Here is a 20,194-nt window from a genome sequence, read left to right on the forward strand (position 1 = left end):
ACTAGACCTAATGTAATAATTGATTTCCACCTCTGCTGAAAGGGTGAGCTTTATTACTCATGTTTAGATTTGATGCTTAGCTTTCAAGTTGTTATTGTGGTTGTGGAATTTAATATTGATTATTGAAATTCCATCTGCATTAAGAAACATGAAAACCGTCAAACACTTTAAGCAAGGACATGCATTTTGCTCAAATAAAAACAGTAAACACATTTGTTATCTGATCCTTTGAGGGCATATGGTTTTCATTTCATCTAAGGCTGTTACACTTTGTCACTCAATCTGTAATTATTTTTTAAGAACCGTCTGGTCAGTAGTGCTTTGATGTTTAATTTTAGCTTCATAACAGATTCCTTCCTTCAATGTCTGAGGAGCTCCATCTCAACACCAAAAAGGATAATTTATTTCAGTTGCTCTAATGCTTGACCCTCACTCACTTCTGGTCTTATTTTATATTTAAATATGGAATACTATTTTATTCTCAAGCTGATACTGGGCCGTGTTTCACTACAAAATACCATGATCTCACTGCAACATGCAATGGAAAATGAAGCACACATAAAACGTGAACGATCCTGCAGCTGCAACTCTGTTTCCGTCCAGCAGGCGACACTAGTGGGTCAGTGACGGCTTACGCAGAGCCTGCAGCCCAAATATTGCGTGAAGCACAATTTGTACATAAAGAAACCAGTTCGACAACTATCACAGCTTTCATTAAGCAAATAATTTGTCACACATGCAGCATTTCTTAGTGGTCTCAAGTGAGGAACCACTTTGATCAGGTCCAAGGTCTTGACATACTGCGGCTTTAACGGATCAAATATGACAATATCATCAAGAAACAATTCAAAATGCGACATTTTCACACTACAAAGATCATTGCAAATGCAATATAAATAGTGTTATAGGCCTATTAAAAAGTCGTTATAATAGCAAGATAGCTGCTACTGCATGACTTAAATTAAACGTACATCTTGTATTACTATGCAGCCTTCTTGAAACCACGTTAGTGCATTGTAGAGCCATTCATTTCAAACGAAAAGACCAGTTATGACTTTACTGGTTTACACAGATACTCTGATGCAGAGTTTAGAGAGCTCTGTATTGGACAAGCGCATACAACTTAAAAAATAAGCATCTAACCATCTGGTAGGTCTACACGAAGATTCGTCATCCGTGGGTTTCTTGTTAAAATTCATCGTAACGTTAAATATCTAAAGCATTTAATTTAGGAGTTGACGTGATGAATTCGGGTTGAGACAATGAAGCTTATTTTCAATTTACACCATAATAAACAATTTGTAACAACAGGCGCAATGAGCCGTATTATGTCATCATCATAATAACCTAATTGGGCAATATCTCTAATGCGAGACATTGTTTGTGCACTGTAAAACATTTATACTCCCATAACAGTGCGTGCACCCTCCCTTCGCTCTGTCCCTCTTGACTTGGTGACAGACCTAAAAGCCTTTTGTTGCATTCTTAGCCAATGGAGACGGATTACGACACCGGGCAGCAGAGATATATAAAGAGCCCCCTTTTTGACCGCACTTGCACATTTTTCAGTGACACTTCTGAACATATACACACCTCCATGGACTAAATTGTACAGAAGACGCCAAAAGAGCCATTGCACTAAACGTGAGCGGGCTATGCATTCATCAGACACGTAATTTGTTCACTTTCAATCCAAACAGTCTGTCCGAGACGCACTGGAACGTACTTTTTTGGGGGGAAATTGAGTGCAAAATCTGCCCCTGGCAAAAAACAGCACTTCGGGGTGATCGTATTGGATTAGATGCATGTCACTGACTGCCTGCCTCTTGTAGGGTAAGGAAAGGAGAAGCGCACATCGGACAGAGGGGATATAACGGGATATAGCGAGTGAACAGACAAGAAACAAAAAGAGAAAAAGTTGCATTGCCTGGTGTCGGCGCATCGTCATGCAGAGGTACAACTTCTTACTGTGCTTAATGGTGCTCATCTCCCTAGGACAGTCGGGAAGCGATGAGCCCAATCTGCTGCTGCCTTCTGGCAGCGAGACGCCCACGGATGCCGGGCTGTCCCTGCTGGACGAGGACGCTGGTTCCCACGAGTGCTCCGCCTGTGTTTGGAGGGAGCAGAGCAAAGTGCTGAGACTTGAAACCATCAAGTCCCAGATCCTGAGCAAGCTGCGCCTGAAGCAGGCGCCCAACATCAGTCGGGAGGTGGTCAATCAGCTGCTGCCCAAGGCGCCTCCGCTCCAGCAGCTGCTGGACCATCACGATTTCCAGGGAGACGCGTCGTCCCAGGATGAGTTTATGGAGGAGGATGAGTACCACGCCACCACGGAGTCCGTGATCACCATGGCCTCTGAGCGTGAGTAATAGTTTTCAACCCAACAGTATTCTCTCCAAATGCGTCATGCGCGTAATTGCGGAGCAGTTTCAACTGACTCAGGCCTGCTCCGTTGACAGTGGAGTCTCTGGTGTACTCATTCAAGTCAGTGACCTAACTTATAGTTTTGGAGGTTGAGGGTCTACTCTGTGTGTCTGAAGCGGACTGATAATATTACAGAAAAGGGTCATCAGGTGGTCACCGCTGTCAAAATATGGATTAGGAGTGAAACTGATAATAATGATAATAACTGATAATAATATGCAGCATAACGAGCCTCATCACTGACTCCGACCGCTCCAATGAGGCCCGATGGACTTTTGTTTTCGTTGTGGGAATGATGATGATGGTGATGGTGACTATGATGATGATGACTGTGGAGGACTAAGCCGTGTTGGAGCATATTTAGCTCCTCACTCCACCTGCTGTCATGTTCAGACTTCCTTCTGCTAGATGTTGTTGTGTGTTCGACGGGGAGTCAACGCATGACGGACCCTTGTGAATGTCAAGTGCATTACTTAGAGATATTGCTGCATTTGGCTGGCAGTTACGTCACTTCGTCCTCTGTTCTTTTGCATAAAGGTCTTCATCTCTGCATTTATGATCACGTCTTAAGGCTCCCTTATTTCTCTCCCTCTAACAATTTGCTCGTGTATAATTCCCCATAAACCCACAGATAAACCGCAGGCATGCAGTTCCCATGGAGACATTTTATAAAATTACTGTTGAACCCTGGCAGCTGTGCTCTATCGGTCTTTTATAGCAGGCTCTACCGGTTTCCCTGCTGTTCATCGCAGTGAGAAAAAGTGTGTCCAAAAAGCTGCTATTGTTCCCCTCATGCAGCGGCCCCCCTCCGCCGCACTTGCCTTTTAAATGCGAAGTTTATGGGCGCAGCTCGTTTTTTTCACCACGAGTACACAAAGACAGAGAATCACTTAAGGTCGAGGGGAGTGTGTGACCTTTTCCTGGCAAATCGCGGGGTTCAACAACATTTACACACGTAATATATTCTGCACAAGGCGGATAAAACACTCTCCAAATAATCAGGTTTTTTGTGAACAAAGATACGCCTATGTGGAAGAGACTTTGGCCTCATGTGTTGTGTGACACTATTAATTCCACATTAGAAGGTCCATCTATCTATCTATCTATCTATCTATCTATCTATCTATCTATCTATCTATCTATCTATCTATCTATCTATCTATCTATCTATCTATCTATCTATCTATCTATCTATCTATCTATCTATCTTGTTGGCACAGTATCGGATACATTTTAAAATATGCAAATCAACCATCACGTAACTTTTTATTTCTATCCTTGCTATTTTGCCTGGAGGGTTTTAACTGGCAATGGTTTTAATCTTGCAAAATGTTGCACTAATGGTATCAATCCAATTCAATTAATTCTAAAATGTCTTAAATTTGACAGGTGAATTGAAAGAGAGAGCGTAAAACTTTTGCTTTGCCATTTGTCAACCATTTAACTTTGTGGACCATTTATTTTTAAGACATTTTCACAAAATAATTTCTCTGTCCAATATATTCTATAATAACTTGCTCTCATCTCTCTGGTGTGCACATCCATCCTACATTCATTATTATTCTCTCCCGACCTCTAAATACAGACAACATGAAACTCTGTATGCACACACTCATCTGCATATTACAAGTGAAATCAACATTATTCTCTAAGGGCTTTTTTGACTCTTTGCTTCCCACCCTCTGCACGCCTTCATACCACACCATCCAAAGTGATTTGAAACCTTATCTAAGCCACAAAAGGGCTTTATGCATGACGCCGGCTAATTGCATATTTCTAACGGCCTGCAGCCACAGGACCTAATGACTGACATTACTGCTGTATCTGTCATCTCACAGCACTTCCTGATCTGGTGTGTTTGCCTCATCTCAGCTGCAGTTTTTATCATCTGCTCCATCTCTTTCTCTCTCACACCGCTCACCCCTCCCTCCACCCAACACCCCCCCCCCCCCCCCCCCCACCTTCCTCCCTGTTAGCCCCCTCTCTCCTTCCTCTTCTTTTTCTCCGGTACTCATGAAAGAGTTGAAAGAATGAGTGCATCTCTTTTCGCCTGTGGCGCTTTAGTGATCTCACAGGATTAAAAGTGCCTTTTCTGTCTCTCTGATAGAAGGAGGACTTCAAACACTATTCCCTGCGCACCTCGAACCCAATCACCCTTTCACGCTCGTGCACACTGCCTTTGATGGGCCATGTGGGTTTGCACAGCACATACTGAACTGGACCTGTGCCAGAGTTGCTTCTTAGTATTCACTCAAGGTACGTGGGTGCCGCAGTGGGGGTTGAGAGGGTCCATGCTTCCTGGTCTCTAATTACTATGAAATTTCATGGAAAAGTACAGCTATTTATATCATAGTGCAGCACTAAAACGACTCTCTCTCTCTCTATGTAGTGTGTTGTGTAGGTAACTGCTCAGCTCACTGTTCACAAATTCAAAATGGGTCTGTTTGGAAGAGTTTATTGGGGTCATTTTGTAGCGCAGCATTGGGAGCGAGTGTTGACTTTATTAACATATATATTGGCATTAACATTTTTGATATACGTTAATCTGTGGATCATTTTGTATCTCAGTTTTGCCTGACGCGGGGTGAGGATTTGACCCCACTAGTTTCTCATTTATTACCTGTCCAGGAGATTTAGAGCAGACCTGCCTCTCCAATCAGTGGGCTATCGCCCCCGTCCTCTTGCTAAGATGCTGAATAACACCACAGTATCCACAAGCTTCTCTTCAGAGCAATTTTAAAAGAAGAGGCACCTTTGTGGACTGTGAATAGTCTTGACGTGAGTTTAGGTTGTTAATACATTATCTTTGCCCCTTGGAAAAACGTTCTGTTGTGATACATTTTCAGTAATTTTAACGTTGTCCAGAAAGAGAGAATCCAGCAGAGAGCAGCACTTGTTTAGCCTCCCTCTGTGTATTTAGTCCACGTTTACATTATCCATAGCAGTGTGTCCAAAACATAACAGTTCAGTAGACTATCTGCCAAAAAACATTGAGGATTGAAGCATTTTTTTTAACATTCAGCTAGTACTGAAACTTCTACTTTATAAAACTATTTCACACCCACAAGTTGATCTTGTCAATTGCTTGTATGTATTGGATGATGAGAAAGTGTAAGTCTGCTATTATTATATAATCCTCAAGTACAGGTTTACACAAATCTTGATTTGGAAAATGTACACATATGTGATGATACAAATGTACAAATTTCCACATGTGCACAGTTGTGTAGACACATGAGGATGCTCTCTCAGGCACACACACTCCCACAGTCACACACACACTCCAGAGAAAAGTTCTCCTATTGACAAAAAGGGTCACAGAGTTCACAGCTATGTGATATATTGGAAGAGGAGACTATTAACCTCATCGGGTCTCTTTCTTTGGCAGCAAAGACGAACCGGTAGTAACTTGAACACTTATCCCCCACACCATACACACACATGCTGACACACACACTCATCCACTAACCACTCCCACAAAAAAACAAGTCTTTTATAGTGTTGACCCTATAAAAGGGTCATTTCCTGAAGGTGCAGGAACCATAAAAATTAAGAGGGAGAGCGCTAAAAGGACAGAGCAGCAGAAGCCGGACTGTCTCCAACTCACTGGCCAGTGTTTGATGGAAGTTGATGACTATGTGAGGTTTTTATAGATTTATTTATTCCGTGGAGGTCTCAGTTTGACGATGACACCTGTTCTGCCTGTGTAGTTGCTGGCATCAGTCGAGGAAAGTTAAACTTTGTTGTTAAATTGTTTAGACACTGGGGTGCACGACCGTCTTGTTTAAAAAGAAGTAAGATAGAAAGGTCTGTAGAAATTGCACAACATACTGTCAACTTTATGGCGAATAAAATTTCAAAGGGAGAATAGTCTATTAATACAAGCACAACATTTCCCTAGGATGTCAGGAATCTCACTTCTTTCATCCTCCTTTCCCTTTTACCACGTTCCCGTCTTTCCAATCCCAGCAGCCGGTCTTCTCTCATGGCGTTTGGGAGTATGCTGCACAGGAATGAATGCATGCTTTACTAAAAACAATACACTGAGAAGTTGAGAGAACGGATGCAGCACTACGACCACGGCAGTTTGGAGACATGGCTGTGCAAGTATATTTTTGGCCTCCTTGTTAAAAAAAAGGCTGTCTTTGCTTTCAGCGCTTGTGAAAACACCGGTGAACTCCGCGTTGGTTCTTTAAAGGATTTCAAAGACAGTGATCGAGTTCGGCACCGCAGCATGCTGGGGGTGAGGGGAGGGGGGTCCATAGGGAGCAACAAGCAGCCCAGTCCCATCCTAAAGGGACAGAAATCATGCAAGGGTTTTATAGATAGAATTTAAAAGACCCAAAACAGATGTTACGTTTCACTAATAAAGGAAATAATTACTTCACACCAGTAATTAAGCCCTGTGTAGGGACATGAGTGAGGAGGAGGAGGAGAGTGAAAAGATAAAATGGCGATCATTGAGGGGATTATTGTTGATGGATGCGTTCAGGCTCTGTGTGGCCGTGTGCAAGGAGCTGCAGAGGATCAGTTTATGGAAGTCCATTAAATCTATGAGGCGTTTAAGCAAAGAAAATGCTGCATGGGCGTGATGCTGGATCCCACGAGGGGGCCACTGTGTTGGATACAAGCACAATTAGCAATGGATTACCTCATCATTATCTACATGAAAATTTAATTAGCCGCTTTTCTGGGGAGCAGCTTCTCGCTGTATTTATCACTTGTGGTTGTATTTCCGCCCACCCACATCATCCCAGGAAGTTTATTAGGAAAATGCAGTCAAATGTATTCATAATTTCTTTAGGGACAAGAGCCAAGTATTTTTTTATACAATGCACACAGCTCATACAGCACACCATATGTTCACGTAGGAGTAAATGCTTCTTAGAGGGAGGGTCGGTCACAATAAACTAAGCATTGTCTTTTGAAGGTTTTTTTAGTAGCTGAGTTTGCAGTCAAACAGAAGTACTTCCAAGGAGAAATATGGCAAATTCTTTGCGCATTTAAAGTGATGAAACTAATTGGCGGTAAACATTTAAGTATTACATTAAAGGACCCATTTTGGAAAAGCAATTCTGACCTGTTGGTTACAATGAGCAATCTCCAGGTCCGGAAAGGAGTGCCTCAAACATTCTTTTCTAATAGCCAGCAGAGAGCGGCTCCTCTGGTTGAAAAAGGAAGTCTGATTGCATTAGAGGTCAATACGAAGATGATCATACTCACTTAATTTATGACTTTAGTAAACATTGTTGTATTTTTTTAAATTTCTGCTGGAACATTGATGGCATGGGGGCAAATTTGTGGGCTCATTTCCCAGTAGCAGTTCCTCAAGTCTGGTCGTCCCTCATTTCAGCAAACACAACGTGGGATGAAGGAAGCAATTGGGAAGCAAGCAAAGTTATGCTGTCGTCAATGAGTTCACTAGAATAAACCCACCGGTACTCTGCAATTTTCAAATTAACTATTTTAGTTCTATATTAAAAACAAGATTTTGAAATGTATTGGAACGAAGAATAGATTTTAGTGTTCCAATCGGCATTAGTGTATATCTAACAAAATGAAGATGTGTCACTTGTTGCATGTGAGGATGTACGGGTTGTACAGGTGTCATGTAACGGGTTCTTATTAAAAGTCATCAAACAAGTCAACAAACAATCAAACCAACAGCAGAAGATCAGCAGTCAGGAAGTTTAAATTACCACCCTACTGCTACAGGTTTTCACATAAACGCTCAGATGAACAAATAACCAACAAGTCATTTTGTTATTTTTTGTAGTGATGTTAACTGCATGATGTGAACTGAACCACTTAAGTTTCTGTTACAAAGTGGAGTCATACTCCTTCTCTCGCCGCAGAATTTGTTTTTTGGGTTAGCTGTGCTTGTTACATTGGGCGAGAGGACATACGCAGTGAAAGACGCAAGCTGGCGATAAAATCTTTTGAAGGGTCGCCCATGTTTCTGTCCTCCACAGTTTTACAGATTTAATTTGTGACATTGGTTTACATTATAGCTATATATATGTATGTAAGTTGTGATAGGTGAACATTATGATAGGTTATTTCAATTGAATATTTTTCTACAACTCAGCTTTGAAGAATTATAAATCAACGTGTTCAGTAACATATGGTCAGCCTGCAAAACAAGAGAAAATCTGGTAAATCTGTATGAGCTTGAAGTTTCTCCAAATACTAATGGCTGAAATTCTAACTGCCTTTCAAGGGTTCATTCTTTTCTTTCCGTTTTCCATCAGTCACCTCTGAGCCGTGTTGAAGCCCTCGCCTCGGGGCTTTAGCCATTTCTAAAACGATAATCTCTCCAGAGGGTCAGTACCAAATTCAATGGATTCGAACACACAGTTAAGTCGCATCACATTTCAGATAGAGAAATACATCAACTTGGTGAAGACTTATCCGAGCCAAAGAAATGGTAAATATATATATATATATTAATATCAGAAAATAAACAACCTGTAAAAAGAAGTGCATCATATTAACACAATTAAAACTGCAGCCTCTGCTTAGTATGAATTAACAACACTTAGCTTAGCTTCCATATAGCATAAACTAAATAGTCTTAGATTCATCTAAGTCGTGTCAAAGACTTTCCCTGCACTTATACAAGCTTGATATTTGTTGGACCATAATGATCAGTGGCTAAATGCAATTCACTGCATGATAGTCTTGAAATAAACTAGCTGTTATCTGTTCTCTTAGATTGTCATATTGTTTACTGTTTAATACAGGAAAGAAATATCCATTAAATTCAAATGCATATTTATTATTTCCTCATAATCTGAATGATCTAAAGCAGTATCACAAAAAAACAGACCCTGCTAATCAATCAAACCCACATTTCTGTCTGGTCTTGTTAATATAACTGCTTTTATATAAAATGTGTAAAAAAAAACGTAGGTTTGGGTTCAACTTTTTACAGGGCAGAATGTTGTCCTCTGACGTTAACGTCTTGCAAGTATGTGTGGATGCACATAAACACAAGCGGTGGGACCCCAGCATGCTTCCTGCTGTCCAGCTGTCCACCTAATTGCAGTTCACTGCACGCTCGCTCTTTTCTTCATCCCTCCCCGTCCTGCTGGAGATGTCCCACAGACGTTTCCCTCGTAATAGAAACACAAATAACCCCAACGCTAAAGACAATGAGCCTGCTTGCTGAAGACACTCAGTTTGGAACTTGTGTATGTCATTTATTTATGTGTAGTTGTAGTTGTAGTTTTCATGTGTGTGTTCACTGAGCTAGAACAGGGAGCTTTAGGAGGTGTCTTTTGTTGCTCCTGGGGGGCTACTGTGCTCAGTCCTAATAGGGGTCTTGTGCCTGCCGTTGTCCCAAGGGAGGGCTTCTGAATGAGGGGGTCTAACTTCACACCCCACCCCACCCTCATCTCCATCCCCAGCTCGAGCCAGGCCTCCCCCACCACCCTCTCCAGTCCCTTGGGAATGGCCGAGAGACAAAGAGGGAGTGGGGCTGGGGTGGGGTGGGATGTTTGAGGGGGTGCACTGTGGCCCCTGTCTTATTAGAAGGGTCGTGAACGTGTCACGATGATTAATATGCCGAGGTGCGTGGGGATACCCTAGAGTCACATTTATTCAACATGAGGGCTCCCAAACACACACTCTCCACAAAATGGCACATTTGCATTTCCCATTAAGAAAAGTGTATGTGTATATATATATATATATATATACATATATATGCAAATGACCATATTACTACAATCTTGGTTGGTACCATTTTGCATTATCCATATGGATATTAACAATAGATGACCATTTCTCGCTGCGTCATTTAAGCTCATGATTTCCCCCCCATGTTGGAGCAGATGTACTCAGCCTGAGAACCTTCCAAGAGTTTGAATAATAAAGTGGACTTTAATGAATTTGTTTTAAATCACAAGCTTTACATGTAGATCCCTTTTAAATTCTAGAAATATTTTGTGTTAAATTATAGTTAATTCCTGTTACCATTCAATGTAAAAAAAAATCATCATTTTGCTGCTTGACAGAGCATTGAATAATTTTGATAGAGGGATTTATCTTAAATTAACATATTATGCACATTGTTGCTGGAGTTGATAGTGTGGAAACAGCAGTTAAGAAATCAATCTTCATAAAAAAAGAAATCATTATTCTGCTATTTCTGCCAAGTCTTTTTAGAACATGTCTTCCATATTGAATTCAGATTGAAAAATATCCATTTACCATATTTGCCCCACTGCCAACATTAATGCAGCCTCACCAGTAACATGTGTTAACTATTCATTGTGTAACTGCACCCTAACTTTCCCTCTCCATCTGTTTTCAACTGTTTAACTGGCTCAACATGACTGCATTTGATTATTAAGAGCATTTCACTTTGAAAAAGGCTTTGTTCATATGAAAATGGACAGATGGCATGGTGAATAAGCTCTTATATACATATGTCTCCCACTAATATACACGTATAGTATGCCCTGGGCTAACTATGGGACACAGGTACCCAGGGAGTCCACCAGATGTTTGATAGGCTCACCTGCAAGCCTGCTGAGTGCTGGCAGTAAAATTCATGCGCTGCATATGCTGCAATTACACCACAGGGAAATAAGCTGCTCTAATAATGAAGTTGTAATGAAGAAACATGAGGAGGAAAAGCAAACAAACCTGTTTCCCTTTGGAAAACTAAGCCTCTGTCCATACTTAACTTTACTTGTTTTTAATTTTTTAATTGAAATAATCATTTTTTTTCTGTACAAGGACTAGTTTCCATCTTTATCTACAGTTTACCCGAGGAGAGAGGTGTTGTTGCTCCAGTAGGTGGTGCTGAATGCAAAATCTAAGTTAATATCCCGCATGCAGTTTTGAAATCATAGCGTTTAAAAACTGAAATAAATCTAAGCAAATTGTTCAGTAAATTAAGTCATAAAAACAGTCCTGCAGTTGCAATAAAATCATAAGCTCTCTTTGCAATAATATGTTATGGTAGCAGGAGCAAAGTTATTGCAGGTAGATGTATTAAATGTCTTTACAAGCTAGCTTTGCTCGTTTTGCACAAGTGGAGCACCCTGCCACGACGTGCGGTGCAATTAAGCAGCAGGAATTCATCCTCTGCGGTGTGCCTCTTACTTGTGCACTTACAGGATATATAAAGGCACAAATTGATCAATGCAGTCATTGTTTAAGATGACGTAGCTCATATGTTGTGCATGTGTGTTTAATAAGGGGGGTCCTTGCTGGACCACAGTATACGGGCCCGGCTTCTCAGATTACTCCTCCTCAAGAAAAGGTCTCTGCTTCTAGAAGTGGAAACGTTTCAGCTCTGCTTTGTTCTTTGTTTTCTTTCTAGAATAAGAAACAAAAGCGATACAAACTGTTAGTGAAGGAAGAGCTGTTGTATGTCGGTCTCCATCTGCAGCGATTAAAAACAACAAAAAGTAGTAATCACAAGTAAACCCCAAGCAAACTGCAGAATCATTCATCCCCAGTTTTGTGCTGATGAGCAAACACAACACCACCAACGTTAATTGCTGTGACCCCAGAAACCCACCAAAAGGAACATTGACATATTGTTTGTTCAGCGTGAGACACTGTATAATTTACACTCACTAATGACTGTCCCAGGAAATACAGGCTGAAGACCACGTCTGTCCCTGGCTTGGCCCTTATTCAATATTCACCCTGGACCGTTCTAACGGATGGTCCATCTGTACCTCAGTGAATTCATATCCCTCAGTGCATGCCTATAATTCAATTACAAGACTTGTTTAGTGTAAAAAGAAGAAAACAGCCTGGTGCAGTGTTCTCTCCCGGCCAATTGAGGTTTGATAAACAAATTCACTATTGGCTGGAGAATCTCCACCCTTATCAAAACAAAAACAAACTGTGGCCGGTTCAGTGCTTTTTAGATTTGAGATGATTCTCTGTTTAAAAAATCAAAACATGTGTTGTGAAGAAAGACGTATTACCATTGCCATGGGGTCAACCTTGACCTTCAAACTCAATCTGGGCTGCCCCTCCCCAGCACCCCTGAGATGTAAAGAGGCTGACGGTTTTGACCCCTGATCCCATTTCTTAACTAGGCTGAGGTGCCAAATAACCTTTTGACCCAGGAAGCATTTGCAGGTTGCCTCAGCAACCTCAGATTTCGCAATCATTGACAGTTCCAAACTGTTTTTCTTCTCCACTCCACTATTTTCCTTTCTAAAGAGGAAGATCAACCCTCCCCTTCGAGCTAAAAGAGAGAAACCGTTTATTTGCTAGATCTAGATTGTAATGTGTCAAACACTCTCAAAGAAAATGTCCGCATTAGATATTCTTTTGTATTCAGTGGGCACATTATTATGCCAGATAGATGCAGAATAAATTTCCCTTAATAAATGAACGTTTTACATGGAAATGAATGTATGAATGCAATGGATGGATGTCATTATATCAGATGGAGGTCTATGTAAATGAACCATGAGCAGATTCGACATGTGGTGCAAATCACAGAAACACCAGAACCAAGGATCATGACAGGAATAAATCTGCCCATTTCAGGAGTTGGTTTGTGTTCTTTGACGTAACCCTTAATCCACACCCCAAATATATTTTCAGCAAGAATGAGCCACTTAAAACCTTAACATTGCCATTTGTAATATAAGGGTAGATCCTTTCATTACAATTGACCCTGGGGAATCTAAGGTTACCATCTGGCCACTGGCCACCATTACTGATCCTTGTTTTAATATGCAAATAGAGCAACCGTGATGTAATCACAAATGTAACCCGACTGAATGGACCATGTGGACATTTGATAAAAGACAGCCTTCATGCAGATGTAACTAAAATGAATAGTTGGGCCGAACGTGTCTGTTTATCAAAATAAGTTAAGGAACCCTAGACTTATAGTGACAAATAGTGACAGATATGGATTATCTTCTCTGGGTTGTGAATAGTACTTGGGTTTTTATTCTGTAGATGACTCAGTCTCAAGTTTTCAAAATCCTAAATGAGATTCATTAAAGAGCAAAGAACAACAGCAGCGTATCACCGAGCTGTCACACAGAAATATGTCAACTTCCTTTGTGGAAGTGTCTTTCTTTAAGGTCAATATGCAAAACATGAACATCACACTATCATAACATCATAACACTTTTATAATGTCCACTTTATCACAAAATACAGTGTTTGTCTCTTGCAGGTTAATTAAACAGACTCAGGGTGTGTTATTGAAGAAATTGTTTTTAAAATGAAATATTTTATTTTTCTTAATGTAATAAAAGAAAACTGTAGTAATGGACAACTTAACATTAATAAGTAATTACACCACTGTCTCTCTTTTCATGCAGAGTACATTTTTCTAGCATTATGGGAAAAAGTTTGTACTGCTGTGCACATTTTTGGAAACTATGCCAAAAGTATGAGTTACTGGTAGTTCCTCATAAATTGTAGATTCTTTGCGCCTCTTTTGGAGTCAATTTTATTTTATCTTTTATCTTCTTCTAGTGGGAAATTGTGTGCTTTGCAGTCAATGTTGTACAAACCGACCAACAAAGATAGAGCCAAAATAAAAATTTGAATTAAACTAATTTTAGTGAAAACATTCAGGTGACCTTCATGTTTACAAAATTCTTTTAGGGGTATTTGTATGCCTTTATCTAGTTGTCAAAAGAAGGAAGATGATGGGTAATGAAAGATTGCAACTACATGCACCAAAGGTCCCTCGTTGGGTGCACACCGGGGTCAGTCAGTTCAGAGCTTTGTGAAGGGTGATGATAATTGATAATGTTATGAATGCGTTTTATAAATATAACTCTTCTCCACAGCGGAGCCCCTGGTGCAGGTGAACGGGAAGCCGAGCTGCTGCTTCTTCAAGTTCAGCCCCAAACTGATGTTCACCAAGGTGCTGAAGGCCCAGCTGTGGGTGTACCTGCGGCCGCTGCAGCAGACTTCCAACGTCTACCTGCAGATCCTCCGGCTGAAGCCCGTCACGGAGCAGGGCAGCCGCCACATCCGCATCCGCTCCCTGAAGATCGAGCTCAACTCCAGGGTCGGCCACTGGCAAAGTATTGACTTTAAGCACGTGCTGCAAAACTGGTTCAAACAGCCCCACACCAACTGGGGAATCGACATCAACGCCTTTGACGAGAGAGGCAATGATCTGGCGGTGACTTCGCTGCGACCCGGGGAGGAGGGGCTGGTAAGGACCCTCAGACCTGTCCTTTGGGCAGGAGGGGATGCACGTTTCTTAAAGCTCACATTTCTGCATGGCGGCCAACTTAATGCTAGAGGAAAAAATATCACTCCAAAAAATAATTTGGGTGTGTATTAATAACTAGATAAAACTAATATTGATTTAAATAATAAAATAAAAATAAAGAGGGGCATTCTCCCTCCACATCCTTGTTAATGTATTACGGATGCAATGAAAACTACTATACTATACTATACTATACAATATATATATTAGCAGATTTAATGTTGCCATACATTTTTTTATATCCTTTATGATTTGTGCTGATTTCAGAGCAGATTTAAAAAATACAGTCATCTATATTATATTATATTATCATTATTCATATTCATACTTTCTAGCCAGCCACTGCTTATTCATTTTAACATATCAACTTCACAAGTGTGCAGATATATGCTTCTTAACCCCACACAAACCTGTAGATTGTGGCAGAAATTATTTTTACAGTAAAGGTTTGTTCATCATGAGCAGGTTTTGAGCAGCAGTGAAATGAAGTTGTTGCACTGAAGAAAGGATCATGAGGCAATAATCTGCATTTTAAATACAAGAACATAGAAATACTGGGATGCACAGTGGAAATCCCATTTATGGGCCACGTCCAAAGCAGAAGCAGAAGCTACGTTTCTGTAAAAAACAGATAAATAATGGTGTACAGGGGAGTTTTGTAACTATTGTAAAGCTTCGCCCTGACCCTTGTCACAGGTTCACCTCAAACACAAAGATGCATTTGTTGTGTTAGTCAATAATACTGTGAATCTTTGTACAGAAAGGAGTGATTTCAAGCCTACGGGCACAAAGCACTTACGTCTGTCAAAGGCTGAACTCAAAAACCTCAATCTCCGTTACTGCAGAGTGAATATATACAGTCTATGCAAAAGGTTTTTGAAGGTGGTTGTGCAAGAATAGGTTCAGCTTTGTGTCAAAATTGTAGATGAAAAAGATTACAAAAAACTGCAGAGTCTATTGAACGGTTATGTATTTGTGACTCTAAATACCATCCCCACTGCACTCTGTTCGGATATGTTTGTCATGACCCCTCTATATTTAGTCCAGTACAGAGAAAAGCTGCTTTGTTTTGATCAGAGTTACTGCAGCTGACAGTAACATACAACATCTACGCTGAATTGAACAGGACACTCATCCCAGTTAAGCAACATCAAGTATTTACCAAAGGTTCATTTGGGTCTGATCATCGCAGCACATAACACAGCTCAGCTCTGGCGTCTCGACCAATAAATCTGCTGTCTCAGCACACAGCAGTGTGCAATATTATTCTTTAACCAAAAAAGCGTAGCTAAATAAAACAATGCACAACAAGCAAAGAAAGACTCAAACTGCTTCTGCCTGATACTGTGGGTATTTTTCTCTGCAACAGAAGCCCTAAAGGCCAGGCTGACATGGTCTCACCCCAACGCCCTTTCAGCCTATTTCCTCTTTTGAATGCATCGCAAAAACTGTGCTTGAACGCACATTTGATCCGCTTGCCTTGCCCAAAGGACAAGGTTATGGTAGCCTGCAGATAAACCTGCCGGGTCAAGTATACCGTGTCGGCCATCGACGTTGGAAAAGGACAGTTTATAGTATAAGTATTTTCTGTTACTACTAGTTTGTTTTTCTGAAATATCCGATGTGTAGATATTTTATCCCTTTTTATCCCTTTTTATCCCTAAGCCTTGATGAACAAAAATGATCGACACCACTCAGCTGTCCAGATAACTAGAAGGGTTTTAATGCCATAATTTTCTAAAATTATACTGAAACATCAAAATCAATCAAATCATCAAATCAATCTGAAAATCAAGTGGTTTATTGTATTATTTTTTACTCTAGTGTGATTAGCCAGTGGTTGCACTGGTGATTAGCCAGTTCAATTAGTCAAGAATTAGTGGTATTCATATATAGAAGATCATTTTTCATATTAAACCTTTGTCGACATTTACACTCAGTTTTCATCTAAAGTATATTTTCATCGAGAAGGATATGTATGGGGAACATGCTGAAATTCCAATACTGCACTTTAATGCACTTTGCATAGCAGTTCATACCTGTACTTTGGCAGGTTAGTCTACTTAGGTATCAGAAGACATTTGCAGCTTGTAGTCTGTTATTTTGATTGTAGTAATATTTAGTGTAGTGTAAGGTATGAGCTGAGAGATGAATCAGACACAAAATAAGTGCTGAGTTGACTTTGTTTATATTAGTGTCCTTTCTTTAAAAACAACAAAGTTAATATGTAGTCATCCTCAGTTGAAAATATATTGACATGTATATTTATATATGTCTATCTTGCATTAGAGGTTAGTTCTGCTGTCTGTTCAAAACTCTGCTGATCAGCACCTTTAATGCTGTTTTGTTTAATCCACATACAGGACTGTATGAATAACACACTGCTTTACGGAGACTTGTTGCTGTAACTATTTCTTGGCAATAAACTGCTGGGAGCTGTAACTTCCCAAAGTCTTGTCGTTGCTGTGAGGTCGCCGGGCAACCAGTAGAGACACAGGAGGGCTGGATGGACAAATTAACTGTTGTTTGTCAAGGAATAGTTACAGTACCCACCTCCCCTCTAGATCACACTTGGTGAGTTAGTCTTTAGTTTGTGCACAGATTAAAAAAACAGACACAACATGATTATTAGTGAGTTTTAGAGTGTTTGTGGCTCAGTGGTGGAGCAGCGTCATCCTTCTGTTAGAGGATTGGCAGTAAGATGTCCTTGTCCATTTCGATGTCTCCTCGGGCATGACACCCCAAAATGCTCCAGCGAGCTTTCCTTTGGGTGTAATAATGGGAATGGAGGGATAGTTAGAGTGTTGAAGGGCAGGCGGCACCTCGCATGGTAGCCCCTGTCATCAGTATATCAATGGGTGTGATTTAGGACATATAATATTAAAACGCTTTGTATGGTCATTAGACCTGATAAACGCTATACCATTTACCATTATGGGAGAGTTTATATATACAAGATAATTATATAATTCAAATCAAACACATATGATAATATTATGTAGATAATCCAGTACCTCTTAAATTATTTCAATAATACAGTAAGGATTTGATTCTCTCTCCACCTCCCATTTTGGGGAATCGGACAAAGCACACAATTGATGAATTTGACTGTTAGGATTGGTAACTTTCTTTTCAAATGTTGATTTCACAATATTATCCATATCATGAATTGCTTTGGTAACGATAATTGCCAGTCACCGTGACAGACTTGGTGGGAAAAAAATCATCTGCTTCATCAAAAATGAACATCTAATGTCCTTTTAAGACACAATATGCCATTAAGCAGTGATGTCCAGTTTGTCCTTTGTCAAATATTTGCTTTCCTTCACTGATTTGTCAGTTATTGTTCTCCTATAACCACCTCTCCCTCTCTGCCCTGCCTCTCCTCCCCCTGATTCCAGCAGCCGTTCCTGGAAGTGAAAGTTCTTGAGACGACCAAACGCTCCCGGAGAAACCTCGGTCTGGACTGCGATGAGCATTCCACTGAGTCTCGCTGCTGTCGCTACCCTCTGACTGTGGACTTTGAGGCGTTCGGCTGGGACTGGATCATTGCCCCCAAACGCTACAAAGCCAACTATTGCTCTGGCCAGTGCGAGTACATGTTTATGCAGAAATATCCGCACACCCACCTGGTGCAGCACGCCAACCCCAGAGGCTCTGCAGGGCCCTGCTGTACCCCGACCAAGATGTCTCCCATTAACATGCTCTACTTCAATGACAAGCAGCAGATCATTCACGGCAAAATCCCAGGGATGGTTGTGGATAGATGTGGCTGCTCTTAGGCTGCAGGGGGGGACGCACACTTGCGTACAGTCACCATTGCATCAAACCACCCAAAACCCTTACTGAGCTCTCCCTTGGCACCAGAACCCACTCCTCAGCATCCAATTTCACTTATGCCACAAAATCATCCCACTCGGTTTCCATGCTTCCAGAAATTAAATAGATTCTAACTGTAAAAAAAGCTATTAATGAAACATGAATCAAAAAAAAGGACTGAGTGATGGAAATACAGCTGATTATGAATAATTGAAGAAGTTGTCCTCGTGGAGCAGCTTCAAAAAACGGTAAATGAGACAAAACTACTTAACGTGCTAGTTTTGTGGGTTTTCTAAGTTGTTTTTTTTAAATGGCATCTTTGTTCAAAGTCCAGGTTAGCGGATTGAGTAGACGGGAGACATAAGCATTTACAATTTCAGTCATACGGTGAGTTTGGAAATATACAAATACGCTTAACTTACGGGTGAGATTTGATCCACAAAAGTGTATGCACGGGGGCATTATCAGAATCACTTTGTAATCCATCACTTTAACAAAAATATCTAAATACACCTAATGTGAGGAGGATATTAGAAATGCTCCTTGTATAAATCCAAAATCCTGTTTACAGATGCTTAGAGATGTGCTCTAGAGATGTAAAGTGTTAAGGAGATCCAAGACCAAACCTATACCCTCTATTAATGTATAACACCCCAGTGTGACATTCTTGAGTATCTATGAAACCTTTCAAAGGTACTTTGATCTTTTATGTGTAGTCTTGTAAAATTCAGAAAGGAACAGGGAGAGAAGAGGTTATACTATTTTCACTCTGTCTTTCAAAGCGGATAACTAAAGCCAGTATAGCTATTTATGCCACAAACGCAGATAAGACATATTTAGGTTTCACCATGACACTAAAGTCTAAAACTAAGTACTGTAAAGTAGATGCATTCTGAAGGTATTTTGCACCACCCGGGAGAGGAGCAGGAGCAGAATACTGCAGGATGACAAGAACACCAGGACAGGAAAAAGAAAAAAGGAAAATACACTTTAACACCCTCAACTTTTGCATTCAATGTTTAAAACAGAGAAGTAAATGCACTGTTTCATAACAGGCCTGGAACTGAGCATGTAATAATGGACAGGAAGCAACGTCGCTATCCTGAAATTTAACACTCAAGGGTGACGGCAATGGTCAAATCTTTATACTGCTCTGTGTTTTTGAGAGGAAAATACTACAAAACAGGCCCACCGTATTAATCATTCCTACAGCAGTGTTAAAAATACTATCCAATTTAGAAAGAGCTTCATTTCTCACAAAGTGCTTTCACTTTTTCTCAATGCTAGTTTCAGAACAGAAGAACATAAAATACTTTAATTGCAGAAGTGATAGCTTTTATGAACCACAACAGACCACACACCCCGTTCAGATCACGACAATGTTACCCGACCACCGACTTTAGTTTAGAGAACACATTCGATTGCTTTTTGAAATGCCCCCATCCACCTCCACTGCAACTTTATCGCCATTATCATAAAATATTGTTAGTGCTTGAACACAGAGTAGATTAGTAACGCTTGAAGTCTGTTTTTGTCTCCTGGATGTCAAGCAAAGATATCCTTTTGTTGTAAACGAAAGCACTATGCTGTTGGATAAAGGAAGAACTATATATAAATTATATATGTATATATTAAAAAAAGGGGTATAAAAACCTTTTTTGGGGGCACTCTACCTTACCAACAATAAATTTTGCACTATGGGACGTTCATGGCGTGAGGAGG

At 40.5% G+C, this 20,194-nt stretch overlaps 1 protein-coding gene across 2 annotated transcripts; it reads left to right on the forward strand.

Moving 5' to 3' along the window:
- Positions 1-1,558: 1,558 nt before the first annotated feature.
- Positions 1,559-19,292, forward strand: LOC120835325 (growth/differentiation factor 11). Of its 2 annotated transcripts, none has more exons than XM_040204183.2 (3): positions 1,559-2,361; positions 14,220-14,593; positions 18,055-19,292. In XM_040204183.2, the coding sequence occupies exons 1-3, from the start codon at positions 1,947-1,949 to the stop codon at positions 18,433-18,435; spliced, it is 1,170 nt and encodes a 389-aa protein (XP_040060117.1). In that variant the 5' UTR covers positions 1,559-1,946; the 3' UTR covers positions 18,436-19,292. The 2 variants fall into 2 exon arrangements, with proteins under 2 accessions (XP_040060117.1, XP_040060118.1); XM_040204184.2 differs by having other exon boundaries at positions 18,058-19,292.
- The last annotated feature ends 902 nt before the right edge of the window (positions 19,293-20,194 follow it).

The sequence above is a fragment of the Gasterosteus aculeatus genome, chromosome 17 (genome assembly GCF_964276395.1).
Source record: "Gasterosteus aculeatus chromosome 17, fGasAcu3.hap1.1, whole genome shotgun sequence".
In the NCBI taxonomy this organism is placed as follows: domain Eukaryota; kingdom Metazoa; phylum Chordata; class Actinopteri; order Perciformes; family Gasterosteidae; genus Gasterosteus; species Gasterosteus aculeatus.